The sequence below is a fragment of the Poeciliopsis prolifica genome, unplaced genomic scaffold, assembly GCF_027474105.1.
Source record: "Poeciliopsis prolifica strain line A6 unplaced genomic scaffold, Auburn_PproV2 SCAFFOLD031, whole genome shotgun sequence".
Classification (NCBI taxonomy): Eukaryota; Metazoa; Chordata; class Actinopteri; order Cyprinodontiformes; family Poeciliidae; genus Poeciliopsis; species Poeciliopsis prolifica.
Genome location: NW_026562406.1, coordinates 4,119,936 through 4,141,160, shown reverse-complemented (window position 1 = coordinate 4,141,160; position 21,225 = coordinate 4,119,936). Strand labels below are relative to the sequence as shown.

The 21,225-nt window shown below is 44.1% G+C and overlaps 2 protein-coding genes across 5 annotated transcripts in view; one reads left to right on the top strand and one right to left on the bottom strand.

Moving 5' to 3' along the window:
- Window positions 1-3,914, top strand: part of ncor2 (nuclear receptor corepressor 2) — a 103,437-nt gene extending 99,523 nt beyond the window's left edge. For all 3 annotated transcript variants that reach the window (XM_055050864.1, XM_055050865.1, XM_055050866.1), the window contains exons 45-46: window positions 382-561; window positions 1,320-3,914. In XM_055050864.1, the coding sequence (XP_054906839.1) occupies window positions 382-561; window positions 1,320-1,510 (371 nt within the window). In that variant the 3' untranslated portion in view covers window positions 1,511-3,914. The remainder of the gene's footprint in view (window positions 1-381; window positions 562-1,319) is intronic.
- Window positions 3,915-5,189: 1,275 nt separating this feature from the next.
- On the bottom strand, window positions 5,190-16,121 carry rflna (refilin A). Of its 2 annotated transcripts, XM_055050868.1 has the most exons (4): window positions 15,865-16,121; window positions 15,427-15,778; window positions 7,769-7,878; window positions 5,190-7,689 (listed from the first exon to the last, which is right to left on the bottom strand). In XM_055050868.1, the coding sequence occupies exons 2-4, from the start codon at window positions 15,625-15,627 to the stop codon at window positions 7,356-7,358; spliced, it is 645 nt and encodes a 214-aa protein (XP_054906843.1). In that variant the 5' UTR covers window positions 15,628-15,778; window positions 15,865-16,121; the 3' UTR covers window positions 5,190-7,355. The 2 variants fall into 2 exon arrangements, with proteins under 2 accessions (XP_054906843.1, XP_054906844.1); XM_055050869.1 differs by lacking the exons at window positions 15,427-15,778; window positions 15,865-16,121 and adding an exon at window positions 15,281-15,415.
- Window positions 16,122-21,225: the final 5,104 nt, after the last annotated feature.

The following is a 21,225-nucleotide window of genomic DNA, read 5'->3' as shown; positions in this document are numbered from 1 at the left end:
AATGTAGAGTCAACAAATTTCACTTTTAAATTGAATAATTTAAAATGTGTGACTTCTTGACTGAACCATTTATTCATTCTTTTTGGTGAAAACATCAAACCTTTCTTTAAATGTTCTATTTGCACAAGGGTTTTTCAGACATGACCTAATTCTGTCCATCTACCCCAGACTGGCCAAGTTCTTTTCCTCATGGAATAATTTAGTTTGAAGACGTCAAAGAGCTTCTTAGAATTTATCACTTTGCCTTGACGATTATTTTTGTATCTGTAACACACATTGGTAATCAGCTTTGTAAGAAAAAATAATGCAACGTAGCATATGTATTCATGTTTACATTCTAACCCATCCAAAGAGCATCAGTTTCTCCTCCTCTGTTTGCAGGCGGCTCCAAGTCCTCAAAGGGCAGCGGACGTTCAAACGGGCGCAAGGCCAAGTCGCCGGGCCCGGGTCTGTCCGGCAGCGAGCGTCCCTCGTCCGTGTCGTCTGTCCACTCAGAGGGAGACTGCAACCGGCGGACCCCCCTCACCAACCGGGTGTGGGAGGACCGGCCTCTGTCTGCAGGTACGATGCAGGCCGCTTCCAGATGGGTGTCAAGGAACGTTGATGGTTAATCTAAGATAATGCATTGAGCTGTTAAACTAAGAGGTTTTACTGACAATTATATCATTTGGTTTTGATCAAAATTAGATTTTTTTATTGGTAATAAACCTGAAAATATAAATAAATCTTAATTTTACTTTTGTTAGCTTTTCTAATAAAACATTTTAATTGGAACATAATTAGAAAATCAATTTTGTGGCTCTGGGTGAGTTTTATTTTGTAGCAAAGGGGACAAAAGTGGGTCTTTAAGCAGGAAAAGTTGCTGACCAAGGAAGACTTTGGCTTTTTTTTTTTAATATATTTCTCTGAGTTTACTTGAAAAGCCAATTTAAAAAGAAACTGCTACATATCTTGAAATATGTCTGTGAGAGAGAGAGTTTGATTTTCAGCAGGTAACAGGAAGGCTGACCGTAGAACAAAAGCTTTGCTCCGTTTTATAATTTTGAGCCTGTTTTCCATTAAACTCAATGTAATTGAAAATGTTATCAGCTAATTTGAAAATCTCAAGTTAAAATGAATGGTTTACATTATATTATGTAGGGAAACCACACAGACGGCAGTCTTAATTATGCTAGCCATGCTAATGGCAGCTTAAAACCGCTATTAGCATGGTGTTTGATTTGTCTTACAATACAATTAAAATCCTGGTTTACTCACAATGATGTCTTAACAATGATGCTAAGCCATTTTTTAAATTGATTTTGTCTCCTCTCATTCAGGCTCAACACCAACCCCATTTCCATACAGCCCGCTCATCATGCGTTTCCCCAGCGGGACAGTTTCAGCCCATTCCCCTTCATCTGGCCAGCAGGGCGGCGCGGGGCCCGGACCCGGCCAGGGCCGCACCTGGGAGGAGGAGCCCAAGCCTCTGCTTGTTTCTCAGTATGAAACCCTGTCTGACAGCGAGTGACCAGAAAACGCACTGCTTCACACACACAGAAACACACTCAGAGGACGGTGCTGCGCCTCGTCCCCCCGCCCCTCCACCACCGCTGTTCACCGTGAAGCAGTCCTCCTCCCTGGACGATGAGGACGAATCTTTGTGGCTCTTGTGTGTCCGTTCGCACTTACGTGTTATGCATTCACTCCAGTACTACTCTGAAGGACAAATCACTTCTTCTCTTTTTTTTTTTTTACTACTATTCCTCACTGGCCTTATCAACACAGACGCATCGAGCCGTGCGCTCGGCGTGTGCCGCCGTTCCGTGCTCACGCCTCCGCAGACGGCTGTAACGACGCCATGTTGGACCCGACTCCCGCAGCGGGAGACGCTCTTGTTTTGTTCTCGGCGAGCTCCGTGTGCCGGCGGTCCGCTACCACTACAAGAACACAAGCAAAAAGGACACAGGAGGAGAATCAGCATCTTGGTTTCTTTTTTCTTTTCTTTTTTTTTTATGTTTTTCCTTGGTTTTGGTTCTTTTTGTTTCTCTCTCTGGAACTGTCAGTCCAGTCCTGTGTTTCGTGAGCTGCGACTTTTTTAGTACATTTTTGGTGGTGAACGTTTTTTGATGGTGTCATTTGTCGTCTGTTATCTGCAAAGATATATTGGGGGGGTGGGATCATATCAGAGGTTTACAGGGTAAACTAATCAGTTCATTGCTGATGTCATGACTCTGTGCGTTTGGGGAACTAGGAGGATCTGCCAGATGGTTGGCACTGAGGCAAGTGACACTTTCTTGCTGTTTTTTTTTTTTATTTTTTTATATTAACTATGTTTGTGTTTGTCGGAACAGTTCTTTGCATATAAAGCACTTAGTTGTCGAAGTGATCACGATGGCATTTTTTGTTTTTTCTTTTTTAACGAGGCGGCGCAGAAATTCCACTGCGGAGGCGTCGTGCTGCTTCTTGTTGTTCCACTCGCAGTAAGAAACAAATAAAAAAGAAAAAAGCAAATCACGTCAGAGTGGAGAACAAGATAAAGCTCTGAATTTGGAGTTCCCTTGCATTAAAGAGGTGATTTGAAAAAAGAAAAGAAAAACAAAGCCATCTTTCTGTGACTTCCCACCCCCACGCCGGCCTCCGCCGGCCCGCTGGAGTCCCGACTCGGAGCTTTTACTGCCTCGTGGGGGTGCGTGGATACATCTCCACATCCGGGCAGATTTTGTACAGTTAAGAAATATTCTTAGTGTTAAGTGCCATTTATTTTACAAATTCTAGTGCTGAAGTTCATTAAGTGACGCACAAGTTTTCTTTTACCCCCCTCGCCGACTGCTTCGCAAGGGTTCAAACGGATTTAAATCAAACGTCCCGCTATCCTTTTCAATGTGTTTGCTTTTTTTTTTTCTCCCCTCCATCTCCTCTACTCCCCACTGCCTTAGCTTTAATGGTTTCACTCAGTCATCCTGCACAGCTTACATGGACCTCCATCCGAAGTTTTTCTTCACTTTTCAACCTGTAAACTACTTTAAGTGTACTTCATTGCACCTCCCTTCTCTGTACGCGTCAGAGGTAGCGGAGGGGAAGACGGTTCTTTGAAATTAGTCTCACCTTTTAAAGGCAGTATTTCTGTGCGAGACGTTCAATAAGATTCTCTGGCGTCTTTTTATTTTTTTTTTCCTTTTGTTTGTTTCTTTGTTTTTTAACTCATCTCAGCGCAGACCCGACTGTTATAGGACCGCCTCCTCTTCCTCGCCCGTCCTCTAAGCCGTGCTTTAGCTCCTCCTACTGACTCCAGTAGAGGCAGAAACACGTCGTCGCTCCCTCTCTGTCTCTCTGTGTGTGTGTGTGTGTGTGTGTGTGTGTGTGTGTGTGTGTGTGTGCGTGTGTGTGTGTGTGTGTTCTCATCGTTGCCACTGCTGAAACGTTGGAATGTGACGCTAAAACCAGACGAAGCCATATCCAGCTGTTCCCTAAAGCGATGACTAACGTGTTGTTTTTAAAAGTACACTGAAATGACTTTTTAACATGCAACCATTTATATTGTTTATTTGTACTTTTTTTTTTCTTTTTTTTTTTGTCATTGCACACCTGTGTTCGCAGAAATTAAATGAATCATTGAAAACCTAAAAGGACGAAATCTGGACTGTCCAATCGTAGGAGAAAGGGGGCGGGGGAATGATTGACAACAGTACATTGTTCAACCATTTTGTGCATTTTTTTTATTATAACCCACTGTATAATATCAAGGATTGTATATAGAATTGAAGAGATGTAAATATTTATGTGGCTTGCTTCGAGGGTGGTATTATGAAAAGAAATATTCACATGGTTAAATTCTACATGCCCACCAGCAAGCTTTGTGGATAGCAGTGTAAAAATGAAAAACACACAAAAAAAGACACTGCCTTAATGTTTAAATAAAAAGCTTATTGCCATTCATGGTGTCAGAGCTGCATTACGTGGATTTAGGTTCTTTGTTTTCTTCTCACCACTTGGTTTCATTGAGGTCTGGAGTAATGACGGCTACGCGCCAGCAGGGGGCGGTGCAGGCAAATCTTTCAGACATCATATTTGGAAAGCGACTTTATTCTACGGGATCCTCTTTTATTGAAGTAGATAAAACTCTTGTTTATAAAGTGTAGAACTGATGATCCAACTGTATTCCAGTCGTGTTATAAATATTGCAACATTTTATAAATTGAAAAAACAAACATACAGCATAAATATATCTGACTAAACTTTTAGCTTGGTTAGAAATGCTAAAATATGTGTTTTTATTTTTACTTCAAAGTTGTATATTTAAAAAAACTTGGGTCACGTGTCTGAGTGTTTCCACAAAGATGGCTACATTAGCTGGCTTGAATTGTTGCCCATTTCTCCTGACATATTTTTACCGACCTCCTCGCTCAAACGCACCTTTTCAACTCCGTGTTATTTTGTGACAGGCACAGCAAATTTAAATTATTGTCTTTTTAAAGCGACGTTATCTTTATCTTCACTGTCGCCGCCATTTTCTCCCATCTAAAGCTGGCTGATGTTTCAAGACGTCGCCATTATTTCCAGTTTGCCGCTCACTATGTTCCCAGTTAAGACGGCAGTCTAAGGTTTCCACGCTTCCTCCGTTTTCCTCCAGCTGTCGTCGTCCGTATTTGAAGGCCTGCAAATGACTACAAGGCAAGAAAAGCATCTGGTACATCAGCAATCAAGAAGGTGAACAAATGCTACACTTAAACCAAAACAGCAAATAAAACTGTCAGAATTTATTAAGTAGGTTTGTGTGCATGTGTCTGTATGTAAACAGTTTCTTGTTTTGTGAAACCCCAAAAAACCCCAAACGACTTTGGGATGTTCCTCGCCGCTCCACCAGGGGGCGCCTCAGTCTTGTTCAAAATGATGTGAGTGTCTGTGGAGAGGGAGACGAGAGGCGCTGGTCCAAAACTCTGCTCTGCTGCAGGAGATGCTGTTGTTCTATCTGCAGTTTGATATTTACCGGTGCCCCGATTTACAGACACCGGGTCCACACTTCTGCAGTGTGGAGAACCCCACGACTGTGGAAAATTAATAAAATGTTACTATTGTGAATTAACTTGCTGAACTGACACAAGTTATTTATTTTGATTGAAACTGATGGGTCAGCAGTTCCTAGACTGTCTTGCTTAAAAGCTGAAAATAAGAAGCAAGAACTAGAAGCAAATAAACAGCTGGAACCGTTTGGGAATTGTTTTGCTTTATTATTATAATTATTCATTAAAGGTTATACATCTTCTTAAATAATACCTCTCATTGGAACTGGAACAATGATTGACGTACAAAAATATAAAGAGAATTATGAAGTGCCTCGATGCCACATATACAACAGGACAATATTTTACAGTATCAAATCTTACGTCAAGTGTTAAAGACACACAAAAAAAAAACAATAATCACGCATAAAACCTCCAAGGTATTAAATATGAGATCCATCTGCTTTCTTCCATCAGAACCAAACGTATCACAGACCGTCAACACAAGGCCCAACTCAAACCTCCCAGGAACTTCTTGTTTGGTACAAAAAACCCCAAAAACCTCAGCGAGAACCATTTCCCCTTTCTTATGTATTCGTTCTTTGCAAATATTCCTCTTTCTGTCTACACTTACTGTTCACCCATCTCACCGCACTGTCCTCCTGTCAGTCCGCCTCCACTCTGACCCATAGGTTGCTTTAAACTCTGCATGGGCCGGGATGGCAGCCTCGAGTTAAAATGCGACACCAACACGCCCATAACATCCAGATTTATCTGCTAACGATGTCGTTATCTTTTTTAGATTGCTTTTAAATGTTGTTGTGTAAACACGACTGATCTGGGCCACTCCTTTGCTTCCACACCCAAGTTTTCAAGCAGCGAAACTTTTTTTTTTTTTTTTGCAAGTCAGGGAAACTGTAGTGACCTTCTTTCAGGCAGCTGTGAGGCAGTGTGCAGCACCTTCTGGTAGCTACAGCACTTTCTCTGGCATAAAAGGAGCATTGATATAAAATCTTTGAAATTGTAAAATATTTCAATTTTTTCAGTTTACTGGCCCATATATATATTTAGTATACTCTCAGACTAGTTGGTCCTGAAGGCCGAAGCTAACAGCAACATTGTCCCGCCTGCGTTGACTGGTTATTTACGCAACGAGGCTCATTGGAGGCGGTCCGTCACTAGTGATCTTCCTGTATGAAACATGTACTGAGCAGAGAACATGTTCAGGTCAGAATAACTGTATGGCACAAAAATAAAGCAGTCAAGATCATACATTTTGTCGTTTAAGTTGGCGTAAATTTAGTGTTATTATTACTAAAGATGAGTCATGTTCCATTCAGACCTGTTTTCCACAGGAAGTTTATTGGTGTCGCACTTCCACGGATCGACCTTTGGTCTCAGCTCTTCTTGAACAAGCTGCTAGCTTCTGTGCCCGTCTGTTCTGGATTCATACTAAATACATTTTCTCCCTTGTCTTTAGTTTTTATTTCCTGTGTGAAATTCACTCACCTTCCCCTAAACGGCCCTTCCCTCCACTTGTCCCTTAAGTTCAGACAATGCAGTCTTACAGCCACACAGTCCCAAGTAATTCCAGTTTCTACATTTTAATGAATAGAACTCAGTTGTGACCAGCGTTTTTATCGCAGCCCTTCAGCGCCACCAAGATAGGATCCTGTCTACCGAGTTCAAAATGGAAAGCTAAGTCGGTGATTATCTGGCATGGTTTTCAGATCACCGTGTGCTCGTGTCCTCAGAAACCTCGGCTGATGAGAAGAGATGCTGCTCAGAGTCGCTTTTGGAGTTTTCTGGTCTCCAGCGTATGGAGTTACTCAAAGGAAATAAACTATTTTTGGTCCACTTTTCAGAGGCAGCACAGAAATTCCCCACCACTACGCCAGGTCCTCTGAGGGAACTGCGACATGTAGAAAACAAGTGCAATAGAGCTATATTCAGAACACTTTGCATCGGTGTGACTGGGTAAAATCCACAGCACGTGTCAGTATGTTTTATTTTTTTCCCCTTTTCTGTATATACAGACACCAGGAATCTGAAGGTTACCATTACCGAGGCTCCAGGCCCACCAAAAGGGGGAGCACAAGCCCTGAGCTTGTTAGCTCTCGTGCTAAATAAGACATTAGCCACTGCAGGGCAGCTGCAGAGCATCGAAGGCCCCAATCAAGACCGCCACAGCAGAAGATCAAAAGTACTCTGACTCCCAGGTTAAGAGCGGGTGTTTAAAACTCCAGGCGCTTCTCTTTCGGTGTGGATCTGTCCAAATTCCTTATCGTGAGAAAAACACACTATTTTTTGTTTTTTTCTGAAAAAATAAAAGGTAAGAGTTCAAATGAAGTCCCTTGATGGCGCCATGCAGCCCTACAGGTCCTCCGTGTAGATGACGCAGGGGCTCGTGTCCTCGCTGGACTCCAGCTGCACCGTGGACACGAACCAGCGCCGGGCGCCCGTGGGGTTGTAATTTAGGGTGGTGCGGTAAGTGTTCTTGGCGTGTTTTGGGTAGATGATGGTGGTGCTCTGGTAGCTGACGGGCTTCTGCCGCGGCTCCAGGTACACCTGCGTCTTGTAGCTTCTCCAAGTGCAGTTCTGCACCGCCACCACCGTCTCGCTGAAGGAAGTGGGCATGGGAACCGGGGCGCACACCACCCGGTCTCGGTAGTGCTTGTCGGAGTCGTACTTGACTGCAGACGTGCACCTGAAAGGGAGAGGGGGCCCATTTAGGAACATGTCGGTGGTTACGCGAGCGAGAGCGAACCGACTGTATGACGACTAACTTGATTTCCTGCTCCGGTTTGGTGTTGACCTCGATGCTCTCTCCGTAGAACACCGGGTGCATGCGAGACTTCGGGTCTGTTCCTGCACAGCTCAGCAGCAGGTAGGGCAGCTGTGGGAAGGAGGGGGGGGAAATACGTGACTCACTTTCTCACAGCTCCATGTAAGACGAGTTGAACTACTTTTTATGTCGCCTTTCAAGAAATTCTTGTTAAAAAAAGAAAGAAAGAGAAATGCAGCCTTGTTGATGGTTTCAACAGAGTAAACGACCCAGATTAACAACCCCGTTGAGCCCACCCCCACTCAGCAAACTCTCCCGGCTGAGAACTATCATAGCACTCATCCGGCAACTTTGCCCTTATTATCTTATGTTTTCAAGTTAATATTTCTTCCTTTTAAAAGCCACAAAACTTTTTTCATTCCTCCAGCAGGAGGCAGTAGCGTTGGCAGTCTCCAAACAAATTACATTTTCTGTTGTGCTTCTACATCTTAAAGACTTTCAGTGAGAATCCAGGGACAATTATTGGGTTACTCAAAGTGCTGCCCATCCCCCACCTGTTGCTTCCTTCCAGCAACAGGTGGGGGACTTCAGGATTCCTTTCCTGTAAATCAGCATGAGTTCTATGAATTATGGGATGTATTTACTGAATATCGTCATCTTCCTTAAACAAGATGATAAGTGATCCCCCCACATCCCTCAAAACATGACTTGCTTGTCTTAATTGTCTTTTGTCAAAAATTTACTTTGGCCATTATATTTGTAAAGTGATGATATTCAGAGTGTTCGTTCATTGATTTGAATTATTTCCCCAGTTTTCCTTTAATTGCACCTTAATGTTTAAAATATCAAATTTTGAACCTCAAATTTAATCTCCAACATGCATGCATGATATATATGCTATTTTGAAAAGTACCAATCCATCCAGCAATCCAATATCTACCTTAATATCAGAGAGAAAACAAAATGTTATGTTTCTTATGACAGTGAATGCTAATATATGGATTCGTCCACAGATGTACAAAGCACGACTGTAACTGCAGAAGGAATAATTGCTGCTTTTCTGTTTGAAACACAAGCAATTGGTATTTGACATTGATATTTCTCACTGTCATGAAACCCGGTTGGTTTCACTGACGGTAACACTTTGAGAGTTTCAAACCAGCCTTTGCCTGATGTAAAATCAGAGGGAAAAAATGGCAAGAAAAGTGGGAGAGCGTGTCTGTGGCGCTGCTCGGAGCCCAGCGGAGCGAAGGAAACGGATAATGAGGTGATAGAGAAGTGACACAGCAAAGATCAGCAGGGAAGGTCAACGCCAAAGTTTAAAACAACAACCGCGCCGGCGGTGGAGACGCGGCGCGCTGCTCCGTCTCGCTTCGCTCATTCGCTTGGAGATTATTTTTCTGTTTTCTTAACCCGGCCTTTCCTTTAATGGCTGCTCTGGCTGCCTCTAATGATTTTAATGACAGACTGATCGGACATGACTTCCAAAAAGTAGGTCAGAATTACCACCTTTACATATCTTGTGAGCCGTAAACAGTTAAATACAATCAGAGCTTAAGGTGGAGTAAAGTATTGAAGATGTCTTTACTGGATCACTGAGTCTTTCTTTCCTAAAACACACAAACACACACAGACCGAAAAAAATGAGGAAGTTCCAGTTTTGTTGTTTTTTTTTTTTTTTCATTTCAGATTCAACAACCTGACAACGACGCTCTTTTTAAGATTTATTTCCAATCCACTCGGTGCAAAGAAAGCAGGGAAGGCTTCTGTTAGCAGGGTTGTGTTTAACGTCAAACTGTCCGCATGCAGCTCAGCGTGCGGCTAAACCTGTCGCCCTCTTTGCTCCTCGTGACACCCAGTGGGGAACATTTGAAGAAACCACAAAATTACAATGTAAACTGTGTGGATTTCTCCAGAATTTCATGTGGGGCGAACGGGCAGACAGGAAACGAGGCGAATGTGAGCGGCATCGCCACCAGGCAGATAGAGGTAGCAGCAGATTTGACCAAACTGTGGATGAGAACCAATTCGACCTCAAGACTTCATCAGATCCAAACATGTTTGTATATAACCTCAGATTTCATCCCAATAGACACAAACTTTGTTGTATTTTATACTAATTTAGCTTTTGCTCCAGAGGTCAAAAATATTGGACTTAAAAAATATTGAGAGGGAAGTGTCTGTGTGCATCAATTTGCATGTCTTTGCAGACTCTCAGTTAAAGTTGCACAGTATATTGTGAGCATTGCCACTTGATGTCCTGCAGCCTGACTCTCAACTGGATTTAGGTCTGGGCTTTGACTGGACTGAAGGCGGGAGACATGGACTTAGGATCTCAGCGTGACATTTTGTGGTACTATTGTGATAACGACAAAGATTGTGATAAAATCCCTATTGATTATTTATTTTTTAAGTAACAGTTTGGCTGTGACTGCATGGCACAGCATTCATAGCACCACACAGAAATAATGTCCTCGAAAAATACGAGCATTTACGATCTGCTTCTTCAGGCTGCAGTCTACTTAAGAAAGTCTGATTTATATCTCTAAACTGCACACAGTAACTGCATTAAATCATGTTCCCAAACTGACTGATATTTATTGATGCTTCCATGAAACAAACAGTGAAGAAACTGAACGTTTCCGATCATACTGTCCGTTTTAGTTTTTATCTTATTTCCCATCAACAACTGAAATTTGTCAGGATGACAGCAAATCGCAAAAATTATTATGAGAAATGCTTCATGGGAAATGACAAAATATGTATTTTCTTTTTCAGTAGGTTCTCCCACCTGAGCTTTATATCTCTGCAGCTCCACCAGAGTCACCGATGACCTTTTGCTCGGCTGATGAACGCGCTCCCTGCCCAGCTCGTCCCTTCAGGTGAACGTTTTGCAGCTGCACCATTCTCTTGCTGTTTTTGAGGTGATGGATCGAACAGCGTTCCACGCCAAAGCTGGGTATATTGTTTCATAACCTAACCCTGTCATAAATTTCCCCTTAGCTTTTCTCTCTGACCTGTCTGCTTTGTGATGCCGTTTGAACCGTGAGATCAGCTCCATTTATGCTGAGATTAAATCACACAAAGGAGGAGCTCCCTGTTTACTAGCGAAGAGACTCCTGAAGGCGACTGGCTACACTGGACTTTATTTAGGGGTAGCACTGTAGATCTCAACCGACTACCTTAATCTCTGCGTTTGTAATTTGGGGAACATGAAGAGGTTAAAGGGGAATGGAAAAGTTTGAAATCACGACAACAAGTTTGTGCTGGACAATAAATTGTCCCAGAAGTTATTGCGATAAGCGATAAATATTGTTGTTTTGAGACCATTTTCAAGTGATATATTGGTAATGGTATCTTAATGCAAGAACACGTTGTGAAAGATCAACAAACCAGACTTGAACTGGAAGACATTTTCAATATCCAAAATAAATAAACAAGATACAGAAACAACAAATAAAATCAACTATAAAGTCTCTGTAAACAAAACTGTCTGTCAAAAACAAGGGACTTGTTGAGACCAAAGCATCAGACTGAAGACTTTATCATCCACTTTTTGGTAGAAGGAGAATAAAGAGAAAAAAACCCCAATAAAACGTAGAAAAGGAAATTATTATTAGTTTTCATTTATCGCGCGATTAATCGGTGCATTGCGACGAGCCGACGTACGAGTCAAGCTTTTCCCTAACATCGTCCTACATTGTCGCCTCGGTACAGACGCTCTGGTTGGTGGAGATCTGCTTCTCTGCAGCTCTCGGGTTACATGCAGAGGAGGCCGTCACATGCCACGGCCCGGCTGCGCATGCCACCAGCAGAGACGAGCAAGAGCAGGCCAAGGGCGGCGGCGCTCCCTCTCTGAGCTGCGGCGCAGCTGCTGGACTCGCCGCCGAGGCCTGAACGGAGCGAGACAACAGGCGGCCGGCCCGTTTTCTGACGTGACCCGAACACCCTGTACGAATGTGTGTGCGATCGGCTTTCCCGCAGAAAGGGCCTTCCTGTCAGTAGGTTCTGACAGGAACCCTCCTCCGCCGAGGGTTCTGGCTCTGCAAACACTGGTGAAAGGAGGGCAGTCACCTCTACAGGCAGCGTGTCACCTCAACAAAGCAGAAACCCCTCCTGGAAACCCAGAAGAAATGGTCTGCAGCTGAGCAGTCCACAGTCCACAATGCACAATGCAGAGCCGGCCGCTGAGGGCAGAGCGGTGCCAAGCAAAACACAGATTTCCAGCTGCCGGCTGTTCTTTGCGGCAAAAGCCTCTGACTCTACATCCTGTGTTTGCTCTCAGTTTGATGGAAGTGCGTGAAACTATTTAGGAGCAGTAATGAAACTCGACGCTAACTCAGGGCTCTCCTTCGGCCCGGAGCAAAACTCAGAGCAGTGCTGCTTCCACGGTGTCTGGAAAAGGCTGCAGTTTGATTTCTGCAGTTTTCAGAGAAGAATGGAAAAGGGAAGCAGGAATTTGGAAAGTCGTTTGTATTTCCAGGGTTTGTTGCTGATCCTCCTCTCTAAATGTTCTCTCCTTTCTTTCTCGTGTCATTTGTTCTTTCTTTGTGCCTTTACTTCTTTCCTTCCCTGTGTTCTTCCTCCAACCTTCCTACTTCCAGGCTTTTCTTCTTCTCGTCTTTGTCCATCTTTGCATCATTCCTTCCTTGAGCCCTTCCATCCTTTATTTCTTTTGGTTTATAAGTTTTCCTCAGTCTTTCTTAGACATTCATTCTTTCTTCATTCCTCCCTGAAACTTTGTCTCATTTCCTTTTCTTCCTTCTGTCTATCCTTCCACCCTACCTTCCTTCCCTATGCATCTTCCTTCTGTCTTTCCTTTTTATTTCCTAAAGCCTTCTTGTTCTTTGTTTTCTTCCTTCATTCCATCCTTGTGACTTTCCTTCCTGCCTTTCCTTTCTTACTGTCTTTTTTGTGTCCTATCTTCCCTCCCTCCTTCCTTCTTTTCTGCTTACTATAGAAATAACTCCCATATACTCATAGTGAATTTCATCTTGTTTTAAGTAAAATCAACATCACTGACTGAGAAGTCTAGAAATACCTGGACTCTGTGCAGTAAAACGTGTCGTCATCCTGGCTTAAAGATGACCAGATCATCATACTGTCTATACGTCTTAAGAACGGCTTTGTGTTGGAAAACAGAAACTGTTTGGCATCTACACATCTTGAACCTCAGCCAGGTTAGTGAACAGACACTAACCTGGTATGAGCTGTCCGAGCTTACACCACAGCTCTGACAAACACCCTGCACCCCGAAATAGAGCTGATGGGGGAGAAAGGGGAACTGTTTTTGTGCGGCATGTGAAAACAACCCAAAAACACACCAGGAAATGTGTAAAACGTGAAAAGCACACACACACAAAAAGGGAGCCGAGTCCAGCAGAGGCCGACGTTTGGAAGAGCCGGACTGATCCGAGAGGATTCAGAGTTTCCTGTCCTGACGGACGCTCCACTGCAGAGACTCTGCTTTTCCGTTCCCTCCTTCACACTTCAGCCGTCATCTCGACCTGCGCAGGCACGTCCCGGGAGGCTTCAGGAGCCGGGGACTGACACGCATTAGACTTTCCCTCGCGATCCGCCCCGAGGGGGCGGCGTGTGACACATGGGTCACTGCGGGATGCCTCGTTAAAATTCATTCTCGCTCACTTTGGAAGACGAGAAAACGCTTGCGGTTGCCATTAATCAAATCCTGTCGTTTCTTCTTGGTGGGGGCGGAGAAGGGCGACTGTCCTCAGCTGAATAAGTGCTTCAACATGCACTGACTCTGTGGATAATAGACAGCAAGCATCTCTGGAAGAATAAACGTCGATTTGTGCACATGAATGTCTGCTGGTGCAGAGAGCGTCTGCAGCATTCGGAGGATTAGGAGTAAAAACCAAAAGCAGCGTCTTTTTGCGTGTCTGAAGCGTTGCTGGCTGATCCAAGTAGTTTACTCCTAAATAAGGCGCATCTGGAGCATAATAATATCAGATGTCAGACGATTAGAGCATGTTTGTAACGCTCTTTAAACACAGACAGAGCAGTCGTGAGATTCATATGAATATGTTGATCAAAAGTATCATTTCTTCATAATATTTCTGCATAGTATGAATCTATGACCCAAATTCCCGTTATTCACTTCACAGAAAGTCAACTTATTTTGCAACAAGTGCAAAACGATTATCATGGCTTAACTAAGAAAGCAACGTTTGACATAAATTGTCAAAATAATAATGATCATATCAATGCCAAGTCAATATTGGTATCGGATTGATGATAGCATGGTAACCGATACTTTACTTTCACACATTCAGGTTCAGTTTTTTCAACTCCACCTCAAACAAAATATATGAATGGGTCATATATATATATATATATATATATATATATATATATATATATATATATATATATATATATATATATTTTTTTTTTTTTTTTCCTCTCAAAAATTCATCAATTTTTCCATTTTTCTTACTGAGGAAAACACAAATCTGTCCTGTTGTTCTATTGTTTTTGTTTCTGTTGTTCAAATTTTTTATAGACACCTTCAAATTCTGTCCTTTGCTAGAACAAAATGATTCCAAGAGAAAACCACAAAAACACCTCAATGTCAGAAGTTTGATAACATAGCAAACTGAAATGAAAGTATCGGTATCGGGATGTGTATCGTATCGGCAAAACTGGCTCAGTTTCGATAGCAAAATATGCAGCACACCTCTAAGACGCTGCCACTGTGTAACAGTGTTGCCATATTGGTGAGTGGATTCCTTTACATGCTTGTCATTAATTTCTGTTTTTGCAACCAACTTTGTTTTTCAAACAGCCTCAGCTGGCCCAGATTTTCCTGGGCCAGCTGAGCAGCAGCGGTCAGCAACAGGTAGGGGAGGGGTTCTCTCAAATTCTCTGGTCTCTCGTTAAAAGCACCACAAGCATCGGGAAGGATATGATGAAAAATTGGAAGCTGTAATTTCCTACAACTATTTTTGTTTTTTCCTTATTATTATTCTGCTTAATGAAGTCAAAGAGGAGAATCAAATCATTCATGGTCGAACGGATCGGTCAGGAGGCGCACAGCTGCTTCTCTTCAAACAGGTTGGGGAGGTCCGGGTCTGTTTTACAAGCAATTAGTGTGCAGGAAACAGGTTTCAACAGAAATCTGCTGAGGGGGGTTGTGTACAGATGCAGGAGAGCGGCGCGGGGCCCACTGATTACATTTGATTCATCAGGAAAACCCAACCCAGAATCTCGAGTCATCACTGGTTGGTGTTAAAGTCACCTTTCTGTTTCGTTTTAACTGGAGCTTTATGTCATTCTGCTAATAATATTAATTTTTTTTTTTAAAAGCCATGAAAGCCTCATCTGGAGGGGACACCTTGAGGGCCCTAATGAGGGGCCGGTGGCATCTGCACTGAGAGCCAGATCAGAGGTTTGCAAGTGAGGAATTCAGAGAGAGAGAGAAAGAGAGATTCCAGATGTGAAAGAGGGAACTGATCTCAAGTCTGTTTCTGCTCCAAAGCTGAAATCCTCTCACATTTTCACTTTGTCCCCTGTCAGCTCTGTCATGATCGTCATTCTCACGGAGCCAATCACAGTAAAGCTGCACTAGGACGACTCTTCAAACAAAAACAAGCAAAAACAAACAACAACAACAGATGAGGCAGTACAGTGGTTCCTCACCAGCTTGCCCTCTCTGCTCTCCTTTCTGTAACATCCGTGGCTGCTGTCGACGGAGCGCGTCTCGACGGGAGCCGGAGACAGCGAGCAGAAGGGCGGACTGGGGCTGGGGGGCAAACCCGAGTCCGGGCTGTCGAGCAGCCCGTCACGGTTCTTTCCTTTCAGGCTCTCATCCATCGCTTGTAAATGTAGGTGCCCCACCATTTCTGGGGCGGCAGAATTGGGGGAAAAAAAAAAAAAAAAAAAAGCTCTTAGACAAAGTCGACCTGGCAGCTTTTTCCTTCTTCTTCTTCTCTTATTGTGAAAATCAGCCGCTTGGAAAAAAACGATCCCCTTTAACTTCTGATCGAGATTTCTGCAGGAAGAGGGACAAACTCAAACATCAGAGGAGATTCAACCGCTTAAAGTTGCATTTATTTCTCATCCAACTATAGAGCCTACCTGCGCGTCGAGAGCTGCTCCTGTTTGATCCACAGCGATATTCCGAACGTGGGACAATAAAGCACCAGATTTTAATGTAGCTTTTCTTCATACAATAAAAAAAAAGAATAAAAAGTCTCTAGAAGAAGAAGAAAATAATCCGAGCGTGCGTCTGGCACCGATCTGGATGAGCTGCTCTCCTTCGCTGCGCGCTGCTTCAGTGTTTCTGCGAACTGTGAGCTCAGGAGGAGAGATCCTCTTGATCATCCTGCCAGCTTCAGTCTCTCTCTCTCTCTCTCTCTCTCTCTCTCTCTCGTACCTGGATCCAGTCCAGCCCCTCATGACCTGGATCAGTTCCACGCACCACCGACAGGGGGGAGTGCGTCTCCCGCTGTGCAGTTTGGAGGCTGTAAACAAATGAACCAGATGGCTCATCTATCTATCTATCTATCTATCTATCTATCTATCTATCTATCTCTATCTATCTATCTATCTATCTATCTATCTATCTATCTATCTATCTATCTATCTATCTGTCTGTCTGTCTGTCTGTCTGTCTGTCTGTCTGTCTGTCTGTCTGTCTGTCTGTCTGTCTGTCTGTCTGTCTGTCTGTCTGTCTGTCTGTCTATCTATCTATCTATCTATCTATCTATCTATCTATCTATCTATCTATCTATCTATCTATCTATGTCAGTAGATCTTGTCAGACTGTGATTTTTTTCATTATTATTAATTAAAAACAAACTTTGAAAAATAAAAAATCTAAGATTAACATTCACTGTATGACTTCTTCCACTAGACTTTTCCTTCCACTCAACTTTCCCCCGGCGTGCCTGGATGCGGTTTTCTGGTGAACACACCGGCCTCACAAGGGTTTCTGCAAAGCCGGACGACCGTCAAGTCAGCACTTTGTGTTTGTACAAGCCCGATAGCGTCGCGTGAAAAACGGTGTGTGTGTGTGTGTGTGTGTGTGTGTGTGTGTGTCTGACTATGCAGACTGGTGTATTTCAGGACTGGGTGGAGATGGGTGGGAACACTTCGTCCACCAGTAACCAAATAGGTTGTGCTGCACACCACTCACAGAAAGTCACTCACTCACTCACACACACCAGGCAGGGCAGTGAAAACAGAGCTGAGCAGACAGATGTTATCAAGGTTTCTGCAGGACAAAGGCCTCAACCCACTTGTACCTGCTGGTGCTCTCCCTGCGCCGCCGTCGCTCTAAAGCAGAACAAAAATGAAAGGCAGCATAGAAATGCAGAGAAGCAGCTGATTGAGCTTTCTGATGGCCTGCATGGTGATCACCACAACCTTTCAGGGAGGTCATGTGTGATGCTTCCTCCAGTGCCTTATATAATCTTAGCCCTCTTTGTTTGTCCGTATTGTGCGTTCGCCTAATGGCATCCTTTACAAGCACACGCAGCTGCAATCGTGTATGGAGGGAACTGCTTTGTTTCCTCTGCGCCGGCGACTGGGAACCCTCAGCAGGAAGCGGCACAGCGAGGTTTTACTGCCGTTCCTGCAAGTCAGGTGCGTGTTTGTGTCATCGTCTCCATCTTAAACAGGTCATCATGTCGATCCTCAGGCATTTGGAGGATTAGCGCGGAGATCTGGTACAGATTAGCCCCGGCACACTCGGACCCAGACGACGAGCGCGCCCTTTGTGGGGGGAACGCGTGTCGACGCGGGGAGTCGCTCGGCTGCAGATGACAAATGGGGAAACCTCAGGAAGAGGCTGCAGTGACTCTGCTGGGTTTGGATTCGGTGTTAAATGAACATCAGTCTCTTGGAGAAGTGCTGGTGAACAATACCAAAGCTTTTATATTCAAACTGAAGCCTTTGTTCACCGATATTTTCATCGTGTGCCCCTTAAGCTGAAACATTACTAAGAGTGACTGTATTTTTGAAATGTACTTTTGCTTCAAGACCTCACTGTAACGAGGTGACTTGAAAAAACAAAACTTTTGATGCGTTTGCTTATATTGAATGTTAGACTAAGGAGTCGGCTTTAGGGGTCACAGCAAGAAAAAAAAGAGTATTTTCTGCGACAGGGCCTGCTCAATGTTTTCTCCATGTGCCTTCATTCATCAGGCAGCTGGATTACTCTTTGAAAGGCCGCGATCAATCATTTTTCAGGATAACAGCCTGGATATCTGTTTTGTCCTCATTCCTCCAGTTAAACGTCCCTCCGACCCGTGACCTTTCCGCCGCGGCTGCCAAGCCCACTGCAGTTTTGAGCGGACACCTTTTAGCGGGAGATGATTGAGGAGCTCTGCAATCAGACTTCTTCAGTCGAGGCTTTGAGATCCCAGGAGAGATCGGGACGGAGACGGAGTCGAGGGGAGGACAGCCAAGTCGTCTGCTGATGAATCATTTTGCGGCGCTCCATCATCCTCTCCCGTCTCATTGCGGCCCTGCCTCAGACCCTGTCGTGCTTGCGGAGCCAGGACGTTTCGCTTTTTAAAACGTGCCGTGCAAATCAAACCGACATTAAAAGCGCCGGGCTCGTTGTTCCTGTTCTGCTGCGACGCAGGCCACAGGTGTGCCAGGCCTGTTTGCTCGCCACAGCCGAAAAGCGGATCGGCCCTCGGTTTTTCACGTCCACGTTTTCGAGAGGCAGTCCACATTCTTTGTGGAGGCGTGTTGCTCTCGGCGCACGTAGGCGTTTCGCACCTGCTGTCTGGAAAAGTTCTTAATGTAAACAAACCAGAAAGAGGCCCGTCCTGGCAGGACGGTTGTTTTGATCTGGCGGAGGAACGGCGCTGTGGTTTCCGCACACACACTCGCTCTGTGAGCCATGAATCCTCCCCGTCTCACATAGGTGTCTGTTCTCCATGCTGTTTTCACACAATGTACTCATAAAAACAAGCTGCACTCCCGTTATTGTGCTTGAATAGCAGGTAGAAGAGAGACCTTATGGTCCGGTGGGCAGCAAATTTCAAACATGCCATCCAGATCTCAGCCTCGAATCTTCCTCACATCTGTGGGGTTTTGGTAACATCTGGTTTTAATGTTCGGAGACGCTCGCCAAATGGAGAAGACAGTCCGCACCATGTTGCTTTCTCAGTCGGCGTCAAGGTTTCTCTGCTTTAGTCGATGCCGGTTGTAATCTAAAGGCGGATCCATCACAACGTCACCAGTCATCAGGGCCTTCAGAAACATTTTCAACGCCTCTGTTCAGTTCAATCCAAATCAGTTATGCTAATGCAGCTCCTTTCATAATCAGTTCTGGTCGACATTCAGTGGGCCTCTGCTTATTCAGTGTGAATTTACCTGTGATTTTTCTGTGGAACGAGACTCTAAGAGACTTTGACTATTCACTGATTTTATTTTGTAAAAGGTATCTAGAGCATTCTAAAGAAAATTAAAAAGATGAGGAAGCAGAAATGCCTTAGTGCAGTGCAACTTGACATGCTATTGGCTGGCAGCTCATTTTCCGTGGCACTGATTGGCTGATTGGTTGACACCCTGTGAGCAGAGATAAGGAAGACTGCAGATATTAGCTAGGACTGTTTTTACTGTGTGTTTTGATCCCAGCTGTGTCTTGTTCCCCTGATCACCCTCCGTGTCTTTAATCTCACCCGTGTCTCTTGTCCCTTGTCGGGTCCTCGTCTATCCAGTTGTCAAACGTCATTGTCTCTATCAGTATTTTCCAGCTGCTACCAGTTCTGATCTACTTGCCTTCTGCTCACCTGTGCTGCCTGGATATTTTGCATTATTTGTCATTAAACCATCATTTTCTCTACTGCCTGGATCCACTGTGCCTACCACACCATCCCACAACCGCAAAACATGACACTAGCATCCATGAATACTGAGGCTTTGCTGGAGTGAGATTCACAATGTAAATTCACAAAATCTAATTAGAACTCAAAATCAATCAGATGAACTCAATCATATTTTAGGAGTTATAAATAGGAATAGACTAGTCAGAGCAGGATTTTTCTTGATCTGGCATTGTTATATAAGTTGAAATGTAAGATGTTGAAATAGACCTTGAGGTTGGGAGTTCAATTTTCCTAAAAAAAAAAAAGAAAAACTTTGGTAATATGTCATTTAGAAATCCCATTTAGGGTAATTGGGTCATTGAAAATGTGTTCCTAAGGTGCCTTACTCCAAAAACAAACTTTATTCAAGATTTGAGGGCTTGAAGTTTGATGACTTGATTAGATATTAAAGACTTTTTGGATTTATGATGAAGTATAATCAGCAGAGCACTGTAAATTTATCCAGTGTTTGTCTATATATATATATATATATATATATGATGACTTGATTAGATATTAAAGACTTTTTGGATTTATGATGAAGTATAATCAGCAGAGCACTGTAAATTTATCCAGTGTATATATATATATATATATATAGAGTACTTGTCTAAGTATCAGACCTGGTGGAACGCCATTATAAACTTTTTGGTTGTTTTTTTTTTTTTTTGCCATTGTTTGGACCGATAACTGTTCATTCACATCACAGAATCTTCCCAAGGTGTTCACAGACCACTGACCCAGTGGTCTGTGTGGACGCCCACCACGTCGCGCCGTGACGTGGAAGAAAAATGTCGTCATTCAGGAAAAAAACAACGGGTTTTCTTCATCAGCCCCCAGGCTTTGCTGAGCTTTGAAATTTGGATTCTTTTCAATGAGAAACATTTTCCAGAGCCGCATCCTTTCGGTTTTCTGAGGGGATCGGTTCGCATGTGTATCGGTGCGCACACTGAGACCTCCTAATAGCAGCCGGCCCCTCAGGCTCCACAGCTGCTGGCTTTGCATGCTAGCAGCTCGTTGACTCTCAGCTGTAATCAGAGTGATTCACCTGCGTGCCACTTCCTCTGACATTTGCGCTCACATGCAATGTTCTGCGAAACGGTCGATGGGTACACACAGCACCTGCTCCGCTCAATGCATGACAGTGAGACATGCGATTGGCGAAGCGATACAGTTTCGCATGCCGATCCATACTCTGCGGGGAAACTCGGGGAGAGACAGTCAATAGTCTGTCTCCGCTTTGAGATATGCGCCTGGCGCACATGAGTCACCGTCCTGTCAAACAAATGCCAGTGTGCGGGGAGTGTCGCTGGTATCCAAACCATAAAACTGGAACGGGGGACGGAGATGTAATCTGTGCTTTGTGCAAGAGTGTCGATCCTCTGTGTTATTTATTGACGGATTGAGGTGTGCGGTGGTCACGCTGAGAAGCCGGACGGACAGACACAGAGTGGAGGAAAGGTCACAGCGGGGGCAGAGGACAGAGAGACACCGGCTGTTTATGTTCCTGTCCCATTCGTCATCCTTCGGAGGCTCTCGCTACCTTTTCACCGCGCTCCTTTGTGCTTCTGCGGTGTAAACAAGCCCCGCTCTCTGTTCCTGGGAGCAGCCCGGC

Excerpts from the sequence above, each read along its gene's own strand:
- rflna (XM_055050868.1), bottom strand. The coding sequence starts at position 15,627 with ATGGTGGGGCACCTACATTTACAAGCGATGGATGAGAGCCTGAAAGGA. Across the intron at positions 7,879-15,426 it reads AGAGCAGAGAGGGCAAGCTG|CTGCCCTACCTGCTGCTGAG; the intron begins GTGAGGAACCAC and ends TCCTTCCCACAG. Across the intron at positions 7,690-7,768 it reads AAACCGGAGCAGGAAATCAA|GTGCACGTCTGCAGTCAAGT; the intron begins GTTAGTCGTCAT and ends TCTCCCTTTCAG.